The sequence below is a fragment of the Mizuhopecten yessoensis genome, unplaced genomic scaffold (genome assembly GCF_002113885.1).
Source record: "Mizuhopecten yessoensis strain PY_sf001 unplaced genomic scaffold, ASM211388v2 scaffold2329, whole genome shotgun sequence".
Classification (NCBI taxonomy): Eukaryota; Metazoa; Mollusca; class Bivalvia; order Pectinida; family Pectinidae; genus Mizuhopecten; species Mizuhopecten yessoensis.
Genome location: NW_018404492.1, coordinates 3,605,781 through 3,626,791, shown reverse-complemented (window position 1 = coordinate 3,626,791; position 21,011 = coordinate 3,605,781). Strand labels below are relative to the sequence as shown.

The 21,011-nt window shown below is 38.6% G+C and overlaps 1 protein-coding gene across 1 annotated transcript in view; it reads right to left on the bottom strand.

Moving 5' to 3' along the window:
- Positions 1-21,011, bottom strand: part of LOC110445731 (dual oxidase 2-like) — a 78,520-nt gene that overhangs the window by 11,295 nt on the left and 46,214 nt on the right. The window contains exons 14-23 of the mRNA XM_021490510.1: positions 18,429-18,596; positions 13,164-13,277; positions 12,718-12,938; positions 11,726-11,911; positions 10,688-10,910; positions 9,016-9,109; positions 8,513-8,694; positions 8,034-8,124; positions 5,975-6,180; positions 3,415-3,645 (exon numbers count right to left, since the gene is read on the bottom strand). Of these exons, the coding sequence (XP_021346185.1) occupies positions 3,415-3,645; positions 5,975-6,180; positions 8,034-8,124; positions 8,513-8,694; positions 9,016-9,109; positions 10,688-10,910; positions 11,726-11,911; positions 12,718-12,938; positions 13,164-13,277; positions 18,429-18,596 (1,716 nt within the window). The remainder of the gene's footprint in view (positions 1-3,414; positions 3,646-5,974; positions 6,181-8,033; positions 8,125-8,512; positions 8,695-9,015; positions 9,110-10,687; positions 10,911-11,725; positions 11,912-12,717; positions 12,939-13,163; positions 13,278-18,428; positions 18,597-21,011) is intronic.

Sequence of the window (21,011 nt, the reverse complement as noted above, 5' to 3'; positions counted from 1 at the left end):
ACGTTCTTCGGGGCTCTCCTGGTTGCTCCAATTTAGGGAGACTCGGGATGAGGATAGAGTCGGCGAGTTTACTGGCTCTGATTTGGAGTCGTTGGAATCGTCTGGGTTGGACTCGGAAGGCCCTTCTGATGTGTCCCAATCCCGGCCCCGAGATGCTGATCCGGTGCCTCCAGAGGTTTCGGCTTCGTTTCGCACTTTACGTGCAGAAGTTATGAAGCTTCTGGGGGACGGGGTTTGCCCACGCCCTTCCACGGATTTGGCCGTCCCGGAGCGCACTTCGCTCCTTCAGAGCATATTGCCTCCCCTAGCATCTGCCTCCTCGGCCTCTGCTAGGTCTCTTGCGGAGGGACGAGGCGTGGCTTCGTCCCTCGCTCAGGTCAACGCTTTATTAAAACAGAAGGTGAGCAAGGCTCGCAAGCCTTTTTCCCTTTTTGGCTTTACAGGTCGTGGTTGCCGACATCGCAGATTTAGCTGCAGATACGTACCGCATCCACGACCCAGTCTTGGCCCCTAATTCTGTTTCCCTTGAGAGGGATCTGGATAAGTGGCCGGGACGCTGTGTTGACCAGGTTGTGATGGGGCCTAGGGAGCACTCTAAGTTGGAGCGTCTCCTTAGGCTGGCTCTCCATGTTCTGTCCTACGCAGACTGGTTTACTTCTGCGTTGCTGGCTGCGAGCTGCAAGTCGGTGGAGCAGCTCCCCAGCAAGGTTGGACTGATGGAGCGCCTCAGCCAGGCAATTTGCAAGGCACATCTTGATGCGATGGCCTTACTGTCGGCTGCCATGTCACACCTTGTTGTTGCCCGCCGGTTGTCGGTCCTTTCTGGACTGCCAGTCGGCGATTCCTATCGGGCTACCCTTTTGGAGGCTCCCTTGACTGGCGAGGATTTGTTTGGCGGGGTCCTTCCCTCAGTGCAATCTGAGATGATGTTGGACCCGTTTGCATCTGAGGATGCACGCCACAACTCCGCAGGCAAGGGCGCTAGCAGGAAGAGGCAGGCTTCTGGCTCCTCCAGGCGTAGGAGGAAGAGGGCAAAGACGACTGCTTTTCAGCAGCAGGCTGCCCCTCCGACTTCCGCTCCGGCAGAACGTCGGAAATCTTCCTTCCGCGGTAGGGGTTCCCATAGGGGTAATTTTCCAGAGGTAGGAAGGGTTCCCAACTCTTCCTTGCCCTTGCGAACTCCTTGTCCACTGTCTGTCGCCGCTCCCACCCCCTTGGGCGCGGGAGGCTCCGCCGATGTGGTTTGGGAAGGGCTAGATTGGCCCCTTCCGGACTTGCCAGTAGGCGGTCGGCTGTCCCATTTCGTTCCTCAGTGGAGAGAAATCACATCAGACAGTTGGGCCCTAGGGGTTGTGTCCAAGGGTCTCGATGGTCCGCCTTCGGTGATTGGTGTGTCGGACAGTCGATTGATCCAGTCTCTGCCTCTGTTCCCGTTGTAGCCGACTTTCTTTTGTCTCTGTTCCGGGACAAAGGTCGGTCTCCTTGAACTATTGCAGGCTATCGTTCAGCCATTGCTAGTGTGCTGGCTTTCTATGGTAGCAGGTCTGTGGGCTCGGACGCTTCATTGTCTGCTCTCATTAGGGGCTTCTACATTGAGAAGCCTCGTTCAATTGGTCCCTAGGTGGAATTTAGCACTTGTGCTAGATTCCTTGTTTGGGGCGCCATTCGAGCCCCTCCAGTCGATGGATTTGAAGTTTCTTACTTTCAAGACTGTGTTCTTGATAGCCTTTGCTTCCGGACGCCGCAGAAGCGAGATTCATGCTTTCAGCAGATCTCCTTCTTGCCTTCGTTTTTCGGCTGGCCATTCTTCGGTCTCAGTGACCACTGATCCCTCCTTTTTAGCTAAGACCCAGGTTCCCGGTTTCACCCCAGGGTTTGTGGTTATCCCTTCTTTGGCTTCAACTCTGGATGGGGATTGTCCTGATCGCCTGCTCTGCCCAGTTCGGGCCTTGCGTTACTACTTGGCCAGAACAGAGGGGGGGGGGGGGGGGGACCCTCGTCTCGGCTGTTCCGGTCTCTCCAGCCCGGTCGCTCCGATATCTCAGCAGCAACCATCTCACGTTGGATTGTTCAGACTGTTCGAGCTGCGTATGAGTCGGCAGGGGATCAGTCCTTGCGGGTGTCAGGGGTTAGGGCTCATGAGGTTCGCGCTTTAGCTACTTCGTGGGCCTTATTTAATGGTTCTTCTTACACTGAGGTCAGGACAGCTGCTGTTTGGAGGGGTCATTCTACGTTTACGGAGTTCTATCTCCGATCTTTGTCGGGACAGTCTGACGGATTGTATTCTTTGGGCCCTCTTGTGGCTGCCCAGTCCGTTGTCTGTCCTCCCTCTTACATAAGCCTCATTATGTCTTCTCCGCGTGATCCGGAACGCTGGTCGTAATCAGGTATTTTGAATTTTTCCTCCACGGAGACACCACTGCACTAAGTCGAATTCGGATTATAATGACTGTGGTAACGTATTTTGAAATAGAATTGAGGTTTCTCTTGTGAAACTAATTTCTATTATAAATACTTACCACAGTCATTAGGTGAGTTCCCTCCCAGCCTCCCCTTGTCTCCTTGGCTCTCACTTTTTTGGGCTTTGGAATTATGAAGTGGGAAGCATGGCTTCGTGTCTTATCACGTGTGTGAATACTGCCGTCTGATCGGTGGGTTTCCCAGGGGTTCCCCATGGGGGGAAAAAATCTTTATTTACTTATGTAAAGAGCCAAGTAAGGTTGGAATATGCATTATAATGACTGTGGTAAGTATTTATAATAGAAATTGGTTTCACAAGAGAAACCTCAATATTCTTACGGAAGAAGAAGGATTTTAAAGAATTTGCTATGTTTCACCTATTGGGCCCCAATATACAACATTTGTTCCCCTCCCCCCAAGGATGCTTCTGACCAAATTTGGTCAAAATCTTCTCAGTCATTCATGACTAGTAATGTTTTAAAGGAAAAGTTGACGGACGGACGACGGACGCTGCGGTATGGCATAAGCTTACCATGGTCCTTCGGACCAGGTGAGCTAATAAATGATTGATCGACATCCTACTGAATGCATCGTGATATTCATTATATATTGTGTCCTCCATAATAGCGTAAGTAAGACTGTCAATGTAAAACTTGCTAAGTTTGTTGAAAAAATAATCTCAATCCTTCTTTAATACACAAGATAACTTTAAAAAACAACCTACTCTTCCTTTCCACATCATTCTCCCAGATGACCTTTAACATTTGACCTTTTACATTAACCTCTGTTACATTGATCTATGAACCCTGAACTGTAATGCTTCATTGCAAATAACCTGGAATGTTTTAAATTAAATTCACTTGTTTCAAATCTCATTTAATTTGCAACTCCTTGCTGTATATCCCCATCATTCTCTTATATATCTGAATGACCTTCTTGTAACCTTGGACTTACTTGTGAAAAGGAGAGCCCAGAATGCAATATACTTGTGCAGGAAGTGCATCGAATCCCAGGGGAAGAAGCGATGCAGAAAAGTTTCCCGGAAGAATGTGATCAAGTTGCGACTCATAGTGATGAGTAGTGGACAGTATGTAAACATCATAGCACTGGCAGCTCCTCGAGTTATCGTCACACCATATCCAGCGATACGGCGCAGTCCTGCATGTTCACGCTCAAAAGAATAGTCTGTAATGAAAAACAGCGTTACATAGAACCAGAAAACAACAGAAACTAAAGATACATGAATATATATAGGTATTAACCATTGCAAATGAAAAAAAAAAAAAAACTTTTTTTTAAAAATAATTTTTGAGAGGTGCATCATCATATTTTGTTTTTAAAATCTGACACCACAAGATAAAATACTTCCAAACTGATCAAATAACTAGGTAAAGTGGCAATTTGGTACACATTGACTTCCATATAATATATAACAAGAGGCCCATGGGCCTTAACGGTCACCTGAGTATATAGTATTTATTTTTGTTGTTGAAATATGTACCAATTTGAGTAAAAAATAGTATAATGTTAACTTAACTTTGTCAGGACCATGAGCTGATCATTCCTAGACCAATTTTAAGTGAGATCGGCCTATTAGAACTTAGTAGCAAAATAGCGGCCATGGCAGCCAAATTGTATTTCTGATTGACCCGAAAAATAACAACACTTTGTCAGGACCATGATTCGATCATTCCTACAAAGTTTCAGTTCAATCGGCCAAGTAGATCTTTACTTTAAGTTTGAAATAGTTTTTCAAAATGGCAGCCGTGGTGGCCATATTGGATTTCTGATCGACCCGAAAAATAACAACACTTTGTCAGGACCATGAGTCAATCATTCCTACAAAGTTTCAGTTCAATCGGCCTAGCAGAACTTGACTTTAAGTTTGAAATAGTTTTTCAAAATGGCGGCCGTGGCGGCCATATTGGATTTCTGATCGACCCGAAAAATAACAACACTTTGTCAGGACCATGAGTCGATCATTCCTACAAACTTTCAGTTCAATCGGCCTAGCAGAACTTGACTTTAAGTTTGAAATAGTTTTTCAAAATGGCGGCCGTGGCGGCCATATTGGATTTCTGATCGACCCGAAAAATAACAACACTTTGTCAGGACCATGAGGCGATCATTCCTACCAACTTTCAGTTCAATCGGTCCAGCAGAACTTGACTTTAAGTTTGAAATAGGTTTTCAAAATGGCGGCCGTGGCGGCCATATTGGATTTCTGATCGACCCGAAAAATAACAACACTTTGTCAGGACCATGAGGCGATCATTCCTACCAACTTTCAGTTCAATCGGTCCAGCAGAACTTGACTTTAAGTTTGAAATAGGTTTTCAAAATGGCGGCCGTGGCGGCCATATTGGATTTCTGATCGACCCGAAAAATAACAACACTTTGTCAGGACCATGAGGCGATCATTCCTACCAACTTTCAGTTCAATCGGCCCAGCAGAACTTGACTTTAAGTTTGAAATGTAAAATGTTAACGGACGACGGACGACGGACGACGACGGACGAAAACGGATAGCAATAGGTCACTTGAGCTAAAGCTCAGGTGACCTAAAAAGCAACAGGTGCAGATGTGACATGATACAGGTATACATTTATAAGGTTAAGCTAATAGAATCTTATCTCTAAACTAGACTACTGGATCATGGACAGGACTTTTCTCAGGGGCAGTAATTTACGAGAAGATCATACCCCTTTTGTCTAACATTTTTCAGGTGACAATAATGATATGCATGTTTCCAGGAAAAGCTTTTCTTGACACAATAATATACAATAAAGTTATGATAATTATGTTTGGTATATCATTTCAAGAATATGAAAACAATAACAACAAAACTTTCATTGAATTTAAGTGCTATTAACAGTTAAATGTACACTTTCATAGTTTGATTATCTAAAACTGCTTGCCGTTACACAGTTCTCCTGATTAGGCCCAGATACCTGAATACCGTGTATGTATCAGTAATGATCCCTATGGTTAGCAGCTATTAAACAATGTATATGTCTGAAATTCAACATGCATTGGAGTCAGTGGTACGACTTTGTGTACTTTATTATGTAGGGCTTAATTATATCAGGAATAGCTCGGACAACCTGTATAAATAGATTACGTATATCTATCAGGAATAGAATTGATTACATCGGGAATATCTCGGACAATGATTCAAGTCTTAATTGACTATCAGCATGTGGGGCTTATGGACCCCTGACAGTCAGTGTTATGGCATTGTGTAATTGATCACGTATGTCGGGAATAGCTCGGACAACCTGTGCAATGGGACTACGTTGTGTAACTGAAACTGACCATCTATATTTGTCGAAACAATAGATTATAATTAATTGTGTTACATCAGCATACCAAAACAAAAAAATCTGTCTATTAGTATGATGACGGAAAGTGGCTAATCTGTTGATCACTTTTACAATCTTTTATTTGCAATATGAATTTAAAACACCCCCGTGTACCCTAATCTGCATCTATTTATATTTTGAAATAAACATACAGAAAGCACGTTCCGCGAAGATGCCCATGAGAATGAGTGTGTAAAGAACTGTCCAGAAGATGACTAGTTGGTAGGTGGCCACCCACGACGTAAACTGGAACCACAGCTGGCCGGTCTTTGTTTTTGGAAATATGATCTTTGTTGTTGTCACTCTGACTGATGTTCCTCTCTTACGATTTGACAGCCCCTTTGACTTTCCCCCTTTGCTGAAATAACATGCAAAATTACAAGATATCTCATAATTATGTGATCATACACTGTGTGGAAATCATACCAACAACCTTCAAGTGATCATACACATGTTTGTGGTAAAAATACACTGAGAAAAAAACCTGTTTACATTTATGGTAAAAGCTCTAGTAATGTAATTGTAATATTTACGAATTAAATTGATTTTTGCTAGATTCAGGATATGGGACTCACATCGTCAAAAGAGAACATTCATTTTCTAAAAAAAATAAAAAAAAAATACATTAAATGATCATGGGCTCCTAAAAATCTGTTACAGTTCATGAGAATATATTTGGAGGTTCAGATGCGGACTACTATAACTATCAACATCCTTTTTAAATAGTATTGAGGAAAAAATATTTTAGAAGAAATTAAATGTCTTATGAATTGTACAATGCATTCTATGGATTTATACTCCAGAGGTTATGATTAATTTAGCTTTCTACACCCTGGATTAGTTGTCATAGCAAAATTAAAAACAGGCAGCGCTAGCTATTTGATTGGTCTTGGGTAAAAAAAAAGACCAATCACTAGACTGATACTTGTCCTTTGCAGAATACAGAGGAGTTACCCCTTAGACTTCAAAGCAAGTCAATTTTACTGTTAGGTAACCGAGAGTTTTTTTTATGTACATCAAAGGATCAAACTAGTCTTCCTGTCTCATCCACAAGTTGATGTACACTGAGCCTTCCATATTGGTATGACATATTCCAGAGGTGCAGAGAACGTAAGGATGTAAAAGATGATTAACAGTATATAAATACATGTAACATCTAAATATAGAAATATGTATAGCCATCAGATATACAGATTAATGATAAAGACAAAGAGGCCCATCTGGCCTGTATCTATCACCAGTTTCTTTTCATATCTGAACTAGACAAAAATTTAAAAAAAAAAATCTGGTAACTTGATACTACAGTGGAAATAGGTAAGATGGGTGGCATCCTACTTTATAAATTATAAAATTCCTTTGGCCTAGGGATGCTCCTTTGCCAAAGGAATCCAAAATCCTAACACTGTTACTTTAAGGAGTAGGTATTTATAGATTAATTCCCAACCCCAGGTTTTCTGGTTATTCAGCAAAAAATTGTTTAAATAATTCAACAAATTGTATCCTTGTGACCTTGAAAGTGTGTCAAGGTCATTCATTTGAACAAACTTCATAGCCCTTCATCCGAGCCTGCCTCTTGTCAAAAATCATCATTCTAATGCAATTAGAAGGAATCATTTAACTTATTCACCCCTTAAGAGACACAATTCAACTCTTCCAAATCAAAAGTTGGAATAGTTCCTCATGCAATTTTGAAGGTGAATGAGTTAAAGTGAAAAGCTGAAGCTGAGCCAGGCCTAGCTTGAATTAATTGAGAATTGAGAACTAAGAATTAAGCGGGGCCTGGCTCTGAGCTAAAAACATCACAAGTTTCATTGAAATATTTTTTGAGCAGTTTCATTAAACCTTCTCATAAGTTTCCACATGGATATTTAATTAATTGTGTGATCATGATTTATGGTTTTACATTTATATAAAACAAAGATGTTTATGAAACATTGACATGTTATGTATTGCATGAATTGAAATTAGATCTACACCATACACTGTATGCTTCATCACAACCCTCAGATATATTTAGTATCAAAATCTTTATTTTTTTAAATGGTTCCATAAGCACTTTTATATAATCATGTATGGATAAGATATTCAATAACACCGAATTTGCAAGGTTTATGAGTTAAGTCATACTGCCAAACATTTTAAAATGAGACCTCAATTCAAGCCCACAGGAAACATGTTACTTTGTAGTGGGTTTTGGTGAGGACTACTTACTCGTAATTCCTCATTAGAGTCTTGCTCCTTGACTGGAGGGTGGAATCGTGCTTCTTCCTCGGATCATGCGTTTGAACTTCATGAGACATTCCTGTCAGGAAAAACCCGGTATTTTTAGACTTGAATTTTTCTCTTAAAGAATGTTGGAATACATGTTGCTGTTGAAGGGCAACTTATCTGCCATGTTGGCCCCCAATCCCAGCCCAAAGAGGGAGTCACATTTAGTGAGAGACTGCGTTAGTAGTAGTATTTCAAGACTGACTCCTATTTCACATAATTGTGTTCATTCCTCAGCTTCATGTATCTTTTATTAAACAAACTAGTTTCCCTTAGCCTAGGGATGCTTCATATCAAAAATTCTTTCAGTCTTTCTGGACAAGTAGTCTTTTAAAGGAGGAAGACAGACCAAAGTCAGTACCAAGACATATTAAAGTGGTTTAGCCTTCAGCTGGGTGAGCTCATGAAGAGTGAAATTTTACCATCTAGATCCAGTGTAGCATTAGCTAATGTCTTGGCATATTCCTCATCTTCAAAGATCTTTTTGAAGTCTGTAAATGTCATTTCGGATCCCTCCCTCACGTTAGCGACACGGTACATAGAGGAGATGAGATCTGTGACCTTACTCTTGTCCAAGCTGGAATCTGACAGGTCTAGTAGAGACCTGGATTAGAAAGAAAACGAAAAATAGAGTTCTTCTGAAACATTGTAACAATCATTTAGATATCAGTATACAGCTAATATTCAAGGTGCAAAGACTTATCTTTTTGTGTAGTGAATTTATATTAAAAGTAAAATTTGAAAATTAAACGGCAACTTCTCAAGACTGTTAATACCAATGAAATTGAAAAGTCAAAGTTTTAAACAATCGCCTCTTTCTGTCTTTATTTTTTCTAAGAGTAAATTAAGCAAAAATATGGAGGAACTTCTCTAAACTGTATCTATCAAACGAGTTGAAAAGTCAAAGTTTCAAACGGTATCTTACAGGATCATCTTAGAGAAGTCTGACTTGGAGAGTACACCCTTCTGTCCAATGTCGTACATGTTGAAGATAAGCTGCACTTTACTGTCGGAGTCCTCTGATCAATACAATAGAAATACCATGTAAAAGATGACTTCAGAGACCAATTATTCAAAGCTTGATTATCTTTAAAAACTGTTAAAAAAATTCAATTAGGTGTTCTTGAGAAATATCTGAAAATTTACCCATTGGTTGTATTTCTTGTGTGTGGATCGTCATTTAATATAATTAGGCGGTGTCATACGAGGCAACAAGAGTGATTTATATGTTTAAATAACTTGTCTCATGATTGTTGTAAAATAAATAAAGTTTGCATTTATATTTAATTAGGATTGATCAATAAATATGAAGTATCAATTCTGAATGTCTGTATTTTTGGAAAATATAAAAGATGAAAAATATAGTTAAAAAGCTATAATCAGGCCTGAACTCACATGTTAAGAATATATATACAATGTCATGTAGTTTCATATACTGTATACACTTTTGACTTTAGGTAGCATTGTTTTTGCATTATTTCACACTGTGTTTAAGTTGTGATTCCAGCATATTAAAGTAATTCTATATAAGACTTTTAGACACAGCCCTGAAAATGTTTTAAATTACCTTTTCATACCGCCACACATACAGTAGTTTATAAGGGTCGGAATCGGTGAACATGTTACCTGTCACCTAACTGACTGCAGTATTAGAGTGCAATTGGGCGAAATGTCTCTATGATTTTTGACAGCTTGCATGCTTTACTGATGGTTTGATTCGGCATACTGTGGCATTTTAGCGGTTTAGAGTCGAGACACCGACCATTTGCACTCTTTGCTTGAAAAAAGGAAACAGATGTTTTCGATAGCTCTCAAAAATAAGTTTTCAATTCATGTTTGTGTTCAAAACAAACTTAGCCTATATATTCAAACCAAACCGATGAATCTTATTCAGAATGTATACAGTAGCCATTAAACACATAATCATGAATGAGCCTATCACATGTGGGTATAGGGATACAAAATTCTACTAGAGAATATTTCTTGAGAAAGAATAACAATTTAATTCTGACCTCTTGACCTTGACATTGAGGCCATGAACCTGAGAACATACTGTTATGCACTAAACAGTGCTAGTCATGATAACTCCGGGTGATCCATGAGATTTTGTAAAACGTAATCACCAATTTTGAAACCATGCAATATCTTGACAAGTGTATGCATGACTTTAAGTATGACCCCTCACTGTAACCTTTAACCTTTTGGTACAGACCTGGGAATGACACTATAGCTAATGGCAATACATATGTACACAAAACTTCATCAAATCTGATGTAAGATACTCCTAGACGTGTAAACCAGATGACAAAAATAATCAGTTTAATTTAATTTTGATCTGTTTTTGTTGCCTAGACCCGAGTTGTGGGCAAATCGAAGTGTAACATATGGTATTGACAGCACACCAGCTAACATAAACACAGTGTTTGTTTATGATACAAACGTTCATCGAGTTTCATGAAAAAAATCCTTCATCCAAACTTTCAAAATAGTCCAGACACATGACAATTGTACAGATGGATGGAATAGAAAACACTTAATCCCCCAGTCTCAATGAAAGAGGACTAAATTTCTATTTTAGATATCAATCAAAAACTCACGTGAAGACAAAACAACGAAGAAGTCCAAAAATTCTCTGAAGTTTACAAATCCAGATTTATCAGAATCCACCAGGAGGAACATGTTGCGGACAAACATCGAGGTTGGTTTCAGACCAAAGGCCTCTGCGAATTCTGTACGTGTCAGTTTGATATCAGCCAGCTGTTTGGCAGTGTCCTGGTCCAAGGGTTCCATCGCAATGTCTTCTGCAGTCTCCTTGAATGCCTGTAACAATCATGGGATCAGATGATTAAATCAGTTGTTTTTAAAAAGACTTGTGAAAGTCAATAAACCCACCCCAATTGGTCGTGAGGTCTAGAGCGCTTGATGGCATTGGTGTGGTGGTAGGCAAGGGTTGGAGTTCCAGATTTGTTGTCAACTTACCTCTGACCCCCAAACAGTGTTTGTAAATATATGCCAAGGTATAGTGTTCATTTCGTGGCAATCAATGCATTTCAGATTTACAAAACTTCTTCTTTTTCTCTTTAAGATTTTTTCCTGAAACTTGAACTTCTCCATAGAGAAAGTATTGCATAAGTTTAAGAAAAACCCTAACTAACATTTTTTTTTGAAAACCGGACCTGCTGTCTTCAAATATGTACGTATTCTTCAATGCTGTAATGCTGTGATACATAAGCTTAAATTGTTCTTGACTTTTTTTTTAATTGCAATTTCACTCCATTTGTTGCACTTAACTGATTACAAATTAACCTATCTTGTTAATTACCCAACCAGTACTTCATTAAAATGTGCTAAATACCCTGCAGTCTCTTTACCTCAGAGGTGTGCTTTAAGCTTAGAATTCACAATACAACATACTACAACACATTTGGTTATGTATGTTTACTATGTCAGGAGATGCAAATGTTTAAGATGTATTTTCACTTAGCTTACTTGTCACTATCAATAGTTTACTTCACTTGTTGAAATTCACGCTCATCATCAACACCATTTAAAAATACTTCATGGTAATATTCAGCACTTAATATACTGGAATTTTTTTCATCACATCATGTATCTCTGAATAATTTTCAACATACCTGAAGTGACACGATTCGGAAGAATTTATCCAGGAGTTTCTGTCGTTTGTCTTTGGTCTGAGCATTGTTGATTATGATGTCGTGTCTCATGCGGGTCTGGTTCATTTCAACGTTGATGGATTTAAGGAAAGTCTCCAGCTTCTGAACAAACTCTGCCATGTCTTCCATGTCAGCAAACTGTAGAATCTTTTAAGAAATCAAATAAACACATGTGAATTAGATTTTTATAAATTTGCTGACTACGAATTATGATATTGGAAACTTTGTTTTTAAGTAAGTAGCTGATACACTAAGATCTTTCTAAACTGACCTCTCATTAATACTGTGATACATTAAACCTGTCTAAACTAACCTCTCATTAATACTATGATATACTAAGACCTGTCTAAACTAATCTCTCATTAATACTGTGATACACTAAACCTGTCTAAACTAACCTCTCAGTAATACTATGATACACTAAGACCTGTCTAAACTGACCTCTAATTAATACTGTGATATACTAAGACCTGTCTAAACTAATCTCTCATTAATATTATGATACACTAAGACCTGTCTAAACTGACCTTTCAATGATACTGTGATATACTTATACCTGTCTTAACTGACCTCTCATTAATACTATGATACACTAAGACCTGTCTAAACTGACCTCTCATTAATACTGTGATACACTAAGACCTGTCTAAACTGACCTCTCATTGATACTGTGATACACTAAGACCTGTCTAAACTGACCTTTCAATGATACTGTGATATTCTTATCCCTGTCTTAACTGACCTCTCATTAATACTGTGATACACTAAGACCTGGCTAAACTGACCTCTCAGTAATACAGTGATACACTAAGACCTGTCTAAACTAACCTCTCATTAATACTGTATGTTAGTGCAGTAGATACTGATGAATCAGGAAATGTTGGCAGAAGCAAATTAAATAGCAGCTTCTGAAATTGCATTATATAATTAATCTCTCATTAGTTTTTCCATACCAGGTCAATCTCGCCCTCAGCGCGTACAGAACACATGCTGAGAGAGTGATCATCTTCCAGCCATACATAGATTGGCCGAATCTGGTGTTCCCCACGCTGCCGTAAGTCAATCATACGCAGTGGTTTGCCTCGCCTATCACTGACATGTATCTTACGTCGCTTGCTATCAAACCGGACTTTGATGTTTCGTTCTCCTTCCTTGTGTCCAACCCACTCCAAAACTGAAAGAAGGACATTGTTTTATCTTGTAAAACCTGACAGTGTGTGTTTATCTGACACAATTAAGTGACGATAGCATAGGGGTTATCTCATTAATTATGGATAGTTACTTATCAACTTTTAGTATGTGAAAGAACTACAAGCTCCTGTAATAAAACTAATATTTCAATGCTGGAGAAATTTGCCAAAAATGTTCACAAAAATACTGAAATCCTGGATGCACTTACCATCAAATACGTTTGGTTCGGTACCACCCTTGAATGACTTTGCGACTTTCTTTTTTCTCAATGTCATTGATTTTATCCTGCGCTTTGCCAGCTGGATCGTGATGACAACAGTTGCTAATGGAGACAAAAAAATGACATTTACATTTTAAAAGAACATAAGTGATGACTAGACTTATTTTTGCCTTCATTAACATGTTAAAGGATAGATGACATAGTAATGCTTGGACTAGAGATTTGAGGCATTTTAATCAGCCCACGATGTTGCTTAGCAGCTAACTTTGCATTTCACCATAACTTATCCCTTTCTTCTATTACAGTAAAACCCCACTAACTCAAACTTATGGGTCCAGATCAATAGTTCGAGGAAATTGCATAGTATTCAGCAAATCTGAGGTTTGTCCAACATTGTAAGTTTTCGATCAGGTTGGACAACAGATGGTATGAGCACGGGAAATATCGTGGATAGTAGATGATATAAGTAACAAGAGTACCACGGGGCGTAACAATATATGCCCACCAAATGCCATATAGTGTTATATGTTTTCTAACATTGAAATAAGATCTGCACCATTCAAAGAGTGGTTAGCTGACATGCTATAACAAGAGGCCCAATTGGCCTGAATGGCTCACCTGGTATACTATAAATCTCACACTTGTTATCTTAAAAGTTGACTGAAATACAACTACAGGCAGAATATCAGTGTTTGATTCATAAGAACCTATTAAAAGATTTAAACATATGATGCCCGTGACCTTGAATGTCTAACAAGGACATTAGGTTGAACAGAGTGTATAGTCTTCCAACCCAGCATGCTTCTGGCAAAATATCATTACCCTGGACCTTTTGTTTATACAGAACAAATCATTTAAAGATTTAAACATTGTTTAAAGGTTTTAAACATATTTGACCCATGTGACCTTGAATACGAGTCAAAGTCATTTATTTGAACAAACTTGGTAGCCCTTCATCCCAACATGTTACTGGCCAAATATCATCACCATAGGCCTCTTGGTTATTCAGAAGAAGTTGTTTAAAGATTTTAAACATATTTGACCCCTGTGACCTTGAATATAAAGGTCATTTATTTGAACAAACTTGGTAGCCCTTCATCCCAGCATGTTACTGGCCTAATATCATCACCCTAGCCGTCTTGGTTATTCAGAAGAAGTTGCTTATAGGTTTTAAACATATTTGACCCCTGTGACCTTGAATATAAAGGTCATTTATTTGAACAAACTTGGTAGCCCTTCATCCCAGCATGTTACTGGCCAAATATCATCACCATAGGCCTCTTGGTTATTCAGAAGAAGTTGTTTAAAGATTTTAACATACTTGACCCCTGTAATCTTGAATATGAGTCGAGGACATTTATTTGAACAAACTTGGTAGCCTTCATCCCAGCATGTTTCTGGCCAAATATCATCACCCTAGGCCTCTTGGTTATATGGAAAAAGTTATTTGAAGATTTTAACATATTTGACCCCTGTGACCTTGAAAATGGATGAAGGTCATTTATTTGAACAAACTTGTGCCCTTCATCACAGCATGCTTCTGGGCAAATATCATCACCCTAGGCCTTTTGGTTACTGAGAAGAAGTTGTTCAAAGTAAAAAGTTGACACCGGCCAGACTCCGGCCGGACGACGGATGCCGCACCATGCCATAAGCTCACTTGGACCTTTGGGCCAGGTGAGCTAAAAATGTAAGAGAAAATCTCCGGATAAAAAAATCAAATACTGAAATGAACAAAGGGCAATAACTTTTGCAAAAATCGTCGAATCAAAATTCTTTTAAGGGAGATGCAAGTTCATATCATGATTATAATGTATACTAAGTTTCAAAGAGATCAGTCGAAAAATGTAGGAGGAGATTGCCGGACAAAAATCAAATACTGAAATAAACAAAGGGCAATAATTTTTTGCAAATATTGTCGAATCATTTTTTTTTTAAGGGAGACACAACTTCATATTATGATTATAACGTATACCAAATTTCAAAGAAATCGGTCGAAAAATGTAGGAGGAGATTGCCAGACAAACAAAAGTTTACACCGGACGGACAGCCATACCATAATACTCCTGTCAAATTTGATGGGCGTATAAAAAGAAAATACCGATTAATTTGACAAAAACTGCAACCATGCATATATACACTGGTGGACCCTTAACGTGTATTTTTTTCATTTTTTTCGTTTAATATTCAAAAATCGTTTAGTTGTTCTCTTTTTGTGTGTATTTTTTGGATTATCGTTTATATTTGACTAGTTACCGTTTATTGATTAAACCGACGTTTATTCTTCGAAGACTTGTGTTTAGTTTTGAGTATAACCGTTTATTTTTAAAACTGAGTGTTTGTTTCATAACTGCATGTTAACTTTTCACAGAACAGAGTTTGTTTTATAACTGCATGTTTACTTTTCACGAAACAGAGTTTGTTTTATAACTGCATGTTTACATTTCAAGGAACAGTGTTACGATTTGGTGGAGCGTTGACCTCTCGCGGCAAATCGTTTATTTTTAGCAGAAATCGTTTAATTTTCGAATATCTTTTGTTCTGTTGGGTTCTTTCATGTCTGCCGACCGGCCACGCTCTCGTCCGCGACAGGCTTATCTTATCGGCTGCTCGCACCAGTCAAGTTTACCTGTGCTCGGTCAGAGCGCTCACCCGTGACGTACGAAGCCGTTGGCTACCGGTAGTCTGAATCGTAAAAAGCACCGCTGTAATTGGTTCGTCATTTTCCATTGCATGCACTAAAAGTGATGTTTCTGTTACTAAACACACGATTAATCCTTTGTTCTACACCACCAACATAAAGTGGGCGTTTTCCTTGTTTTACGAAACGTTAGTTTTATTGTACAACATGATCATCGAATCAATGTACCCAAAGTACGTGTTATATTGTACAACATGATCAGCGAATCGATGTACCCCATGTACGTGTTTTATTGTACAGCATGATTAAAATACAAGTGGATCAAACTATCCGTAGAACGTGTTGTATTGTACAGTATGATCAAAAAATACAAGTGAATCAAACTACCTTAGTACGTGTTTCATTGTACTCCCCTAACAAATTAAAGTACTCCTGGATTATTATTTTACTCGTGGCTTTTTATTTTACCCCCTTTATTTGCCTGTGCTCCGCGGCAACAGGTCTGCGCCGGCGGTCAGCTAGGCCTTTGATCTAACGAGTAGTAGCCTGTCGACCATTTCGAGCTGCCGCAGGCGGTGTCAAGCATCACCAGGTTGCTCTGTTCATGTGTGAATACTTGTCTGTTGACAGCTCGCCTCATAATTAACAACGTGTTTGTGCTTTGTTCACCTATGATAATTTGGTGTAATCAGAATTAAACTATGGAACTGTGCTAGCTGTGTTTGTAATTTACTTCGGTCGCGACTGTTAAAATATGTTTGCTTATTACTCGATTTGTAATAGAGAATATATTTAAATGAATGTGTCGTGTTTGTACTTTATTCGGCCTGATGGTCTAAAATACGTGTTTATTAAACAATCGATTAATATGTCAAATTAAAACTATAAAACTGTGCCGTGTTTGTAATTTACTTCGGCCTGGTGTTTTGAAATACGTGTTTGATACATACTCGATTTATATGTCAAATTTAACTTTGAAACTGTGCCGTGTTTGTTACATACTCGAACAGTTACGTTAAAATACATGTTTAAGTATTCCATTTATATGTCAAAATAAAACTATGGAATTGGGCCGTGTTTGCAATTTACATCGACCTTGTGTTTTGAAATACGTGTTTGTAACATAATGGAACTGTGCCGTTAAAATACATGTTTTATACACTCCATTAATATGTCAAATAAAACTATGTAATTGTGCCGTGTTTGTAATTTACTTCGGCCTGGTGTTTTGAAATACGTGTTTGTAACACAATGGAACTGTGCCGTTAAAATACATGCTTTAAACACTCCGTTTATATGTCAAATAAAACTATGGAATTGTGCCGTGTTTGTGTTTTATTTCGGCCGTGTCTGTTGAAATATGTTTGCTTATTACTCGATTTGTAATAAAAATATATTTAAATAAATGTGTCGTGTTTGTACATTATTCGGCCTGATTGTCTTAAATACGTGTTTATTAAACACTAGATTAATATGTCAAATTAAACTTTGAAACTGTGCCGTGTTTGTTACATACTCGAACAGTTACGTTAAAATACATGTTTTAGTATTCCATTTATATGTCAAAATAAAACTATGGAATTGGGCCGTGTTTGCAATTTACAACGACCTTGTGTTTTGAAATACGTGTTTGTAACACAATGGAACTGTGCCGTTAAAATACATGCTTTATATACTCCATTAATGTCAAATAAAACTATGGAATTGTGCCGTGTTTGTGATTTATTTCGGCCGTGTCTGTTGAAATTAGTTTGCTTATTACTCGATTTGTAATAAAAATATATATAAATAAATGTGTCGTGTTTGTACATTATTCGGCCTGATTGTCTTAAATACGTGTTTATTAAACACTCGATTAATAATTAATATGTCAAATTAAAACTATAAAACTGTGCTGTGTTTGTGATTTACTTCGATCTGGTGTTTTGAGATACGCGTTTGCCTCGGTAGCCGTGATCGCTAACGCGCACAGTCATTGTACTACTGTGTGCTATCAAACGTGAGCTTCAGACCCCTCGCTCTCCCAATAATTTCGGTTCGATCCCCAGCGTTTGTGGAGAAAATTGTTATCCCTCTGATGGCACGAATATCGTATATTATACCACAGACTTAAATCTAATCTAATTCGTAAGTCAAGGCACTAGGCCACTAGCCTAATGTAAAAACGCATGTAAAATACATTTAACCGCTGTTGAAATTTACTTTAATACTTACGACAACATGTTTTCTTCCAACACTGGAAACAAAAAGAAACGCACCCGTACACAATACTACCTGTGTTAGTTGGAGGGTCGGTTGTAAATGCCCTTTGGCCACGACATTCACAGGTAACACCTCTGAGGTAATTAGTTCACCTGTTTTTTTTTAAACAATAAAAGGTGGCTCGTCAAATATAAACGATAATCCAAAAAATACACACAAAAAGAGAACAACTAAACGATTTTTGAAAATTAAACGAAAAAATGAAAAAAATACACGGTAAGGGTCCACCAGTGATACCAATCATCAGTGAGTTAACTCGTCACCCATGTCCTTGCCTATAACTGAATTGTAGTTTTTTCTACACTGCAAAATATATACAGGAATAATATGAATTGCTTAGATTTGCTTACCTGGTATACAAAGTCCCACAACTATAAATGTGAGAGCAAATGAGTAATTACTGTTGAAGAAGTAGTCGTAGGTCTGAAAACCTGTACAATCCTCTAGGATGAGTGACGACTGTCCATTCAGGTTTATAGTGGTAGAGATGTTCAGCTGCTGAGGCTGAGGGCAGATGTCTGAAACAAGAGGTGTTCCATTGTTAACAATAAGTTGTAAACAAGAGGCCCAGAGGGCCTGCATCGTTCACATGGATATCTAAGCAATCATGGCAAAATATTCTCCAAATGAGATCCAAGGGAATATGCCAATTTTTGTAGTATGTCTGTATCACATTTTTCATGCCCAGCAATTTAATGTATGGTTATGGGGAGAGGATCTCAACTGTTTCCAAGCTGTGACTCAGAAACTAAATCCCTAGGGTTGTGGGCAGACCCCAGGGTCTATTCTAATACCATGACTTTTGTCTCTTTATGCCAAGCATTTGTATATACAGTTCTGAGGTGGGGATCTTCCAGTTAAATATGGTTGATATCCATCTCTTAGTTCCAGAGAAGAAGTGGCTTAAATCAATCTAGCCCAATTGTCCCCTTTTGGCCCCGCCCCTCAGGTCCCTGGGGGGGCCAACCCACGATTTATAAAAAATTGGTTCCCCTTTACCCAAGGATGCTTCAGACCAGATATGGAACAAATCCTTTCATTCCTACAGAAAAGGATTTTAAAGAATTTACTATGTGTTCCCTACTGGGCCCCACCCCTCAGGGGCCAGACCCACAGTTTATACAAAATTGGTTCCCCTTTACCCAAGGATGCTTCAGACTTGATATGGAACAAATCCTTTCATTCCTACAGAAAAGGATTTTAAAGAATTTACTATGTGTTCCATACCTGCCGACCCTGGATATACTGAAAGAGGGTGATGATCCTCTTTTGAAAATAAAAAAGAGGGTCATAGTGCGTGACGTTTTTTTTCGCAACAATTATAAGAAAAGTATATGCAGATATTAAATTAGAACTTTAATATTTTAATGATGTAAAAGGTACATCCTACATTCATTGAACTATTCATCCACAATACCAAATTCAAAGCTGAAAAATAAAAATATTGTCAACAACACAACTTATAAAATTATTTCATAATAATAAATATGATACTGTGTTTTCACAGGCATTTTTTTACGTCAATTTATAAAGTGGTCCTGACAATAATAAGATGTCACATTCTTCTTATATAAAATACCATTTTGTCTCTGTCAATAATAATTATCCTAACAATAAGGAGTCGCACCCTACTCATATAAAATATCGGTTTTACACAAGTAGGGGTTGAATTCTTATTGTCAGGATCATTTTGATTGACAGAAACAAATCATCAAATGCCTATGCGTGTTTTTGAATGTCTAAGTAACGACCTTTTTAGCACCAGATCCAACTGAAATATGCGATTAACAAAGAGTGCAGAATGGAGCGTTTGGTCCATGACCGCCGGACTTTATTCACTATAACTCATTTTCCTACGACATTTGATATGTGAACAATTATCGCCTTCTTTTAGCATTTCGTTTAGAACCTGCAAGCCTGCAAGTCCCGATAACGACTTCTTCCTTCAAGAAGACATAACGTTACCTTCAAAATACGATCTATACTACGTAAATACAATTGTAACAAGAGGCCCAGGGGCCTTAATAGCTCACCTGGTATTTTATTTTTTAATTTAAAACCTGCTGATTACCATACAGGTTTATCAAAGGAGTACAAGAAACAAAGTTGCAAGAAGAACTACATATAAATCTGTTTTGGTGGGAAACACAAGAAGAAAATGAGTTTCCATGTTATGTGGGGACGAGAGGGGAGGGGGGGGAGGGGGGGGCGAGCACACATCTTCCATTTATGAATATTCAATTCCTTTTGCCCAAAGATTCTCTAGAACAAGTTTGGTTAAAATCCCTTCAACGGTACAGAAGGAGAAGGATCTTAAATGTTTTCCTCTATTTCCCCTAATGGGCCCCACTCATCTGCCCCAAAGAAGGGGGTCCACAAGGGGGTCCCTAAGCATGCTTCAGACTGCATTTGGTTTAAATCTGTTCACTTTTAAAGACGGAGAAAAATAATCCTCTATTTCCCCTATTGGGCCCCGCCCCTATGCACCCAGAGGGGCCACACCCTCCGATTATACAAACTTGAGGCTCCTTTGTCCAAAGATGCTCTAGAACAAATTTGGTCAAAATCCTTCGATTGGTTGAGAAGAAGAAGCTAGATTTTTAAAGATTTACCTATTTTCCCCCGCCCCTCTGCCCCATGATGTCACATTCTTCTTATATAAAATACCATTTTGTTTCTGTCAATAATAATTATCCTAACAATAAGGAGTCGCACCCTACTCATATAAAATATCGGTTTTACACAAGTAGGGGTTGAATTCTTATTGTCAGGATCATTTTGATTGACAGAAACAAATCATCAAATGCCTATGCGTGTTTTTGAATGTCTAAGTAACGACCTTTTTAGCACCAGATCCAACTGAAATATGCGATTAACAAAGAGTGCAGAATGGAGCGTTTGGTCCATGACCGCCGGACTTTATTCACTATAAC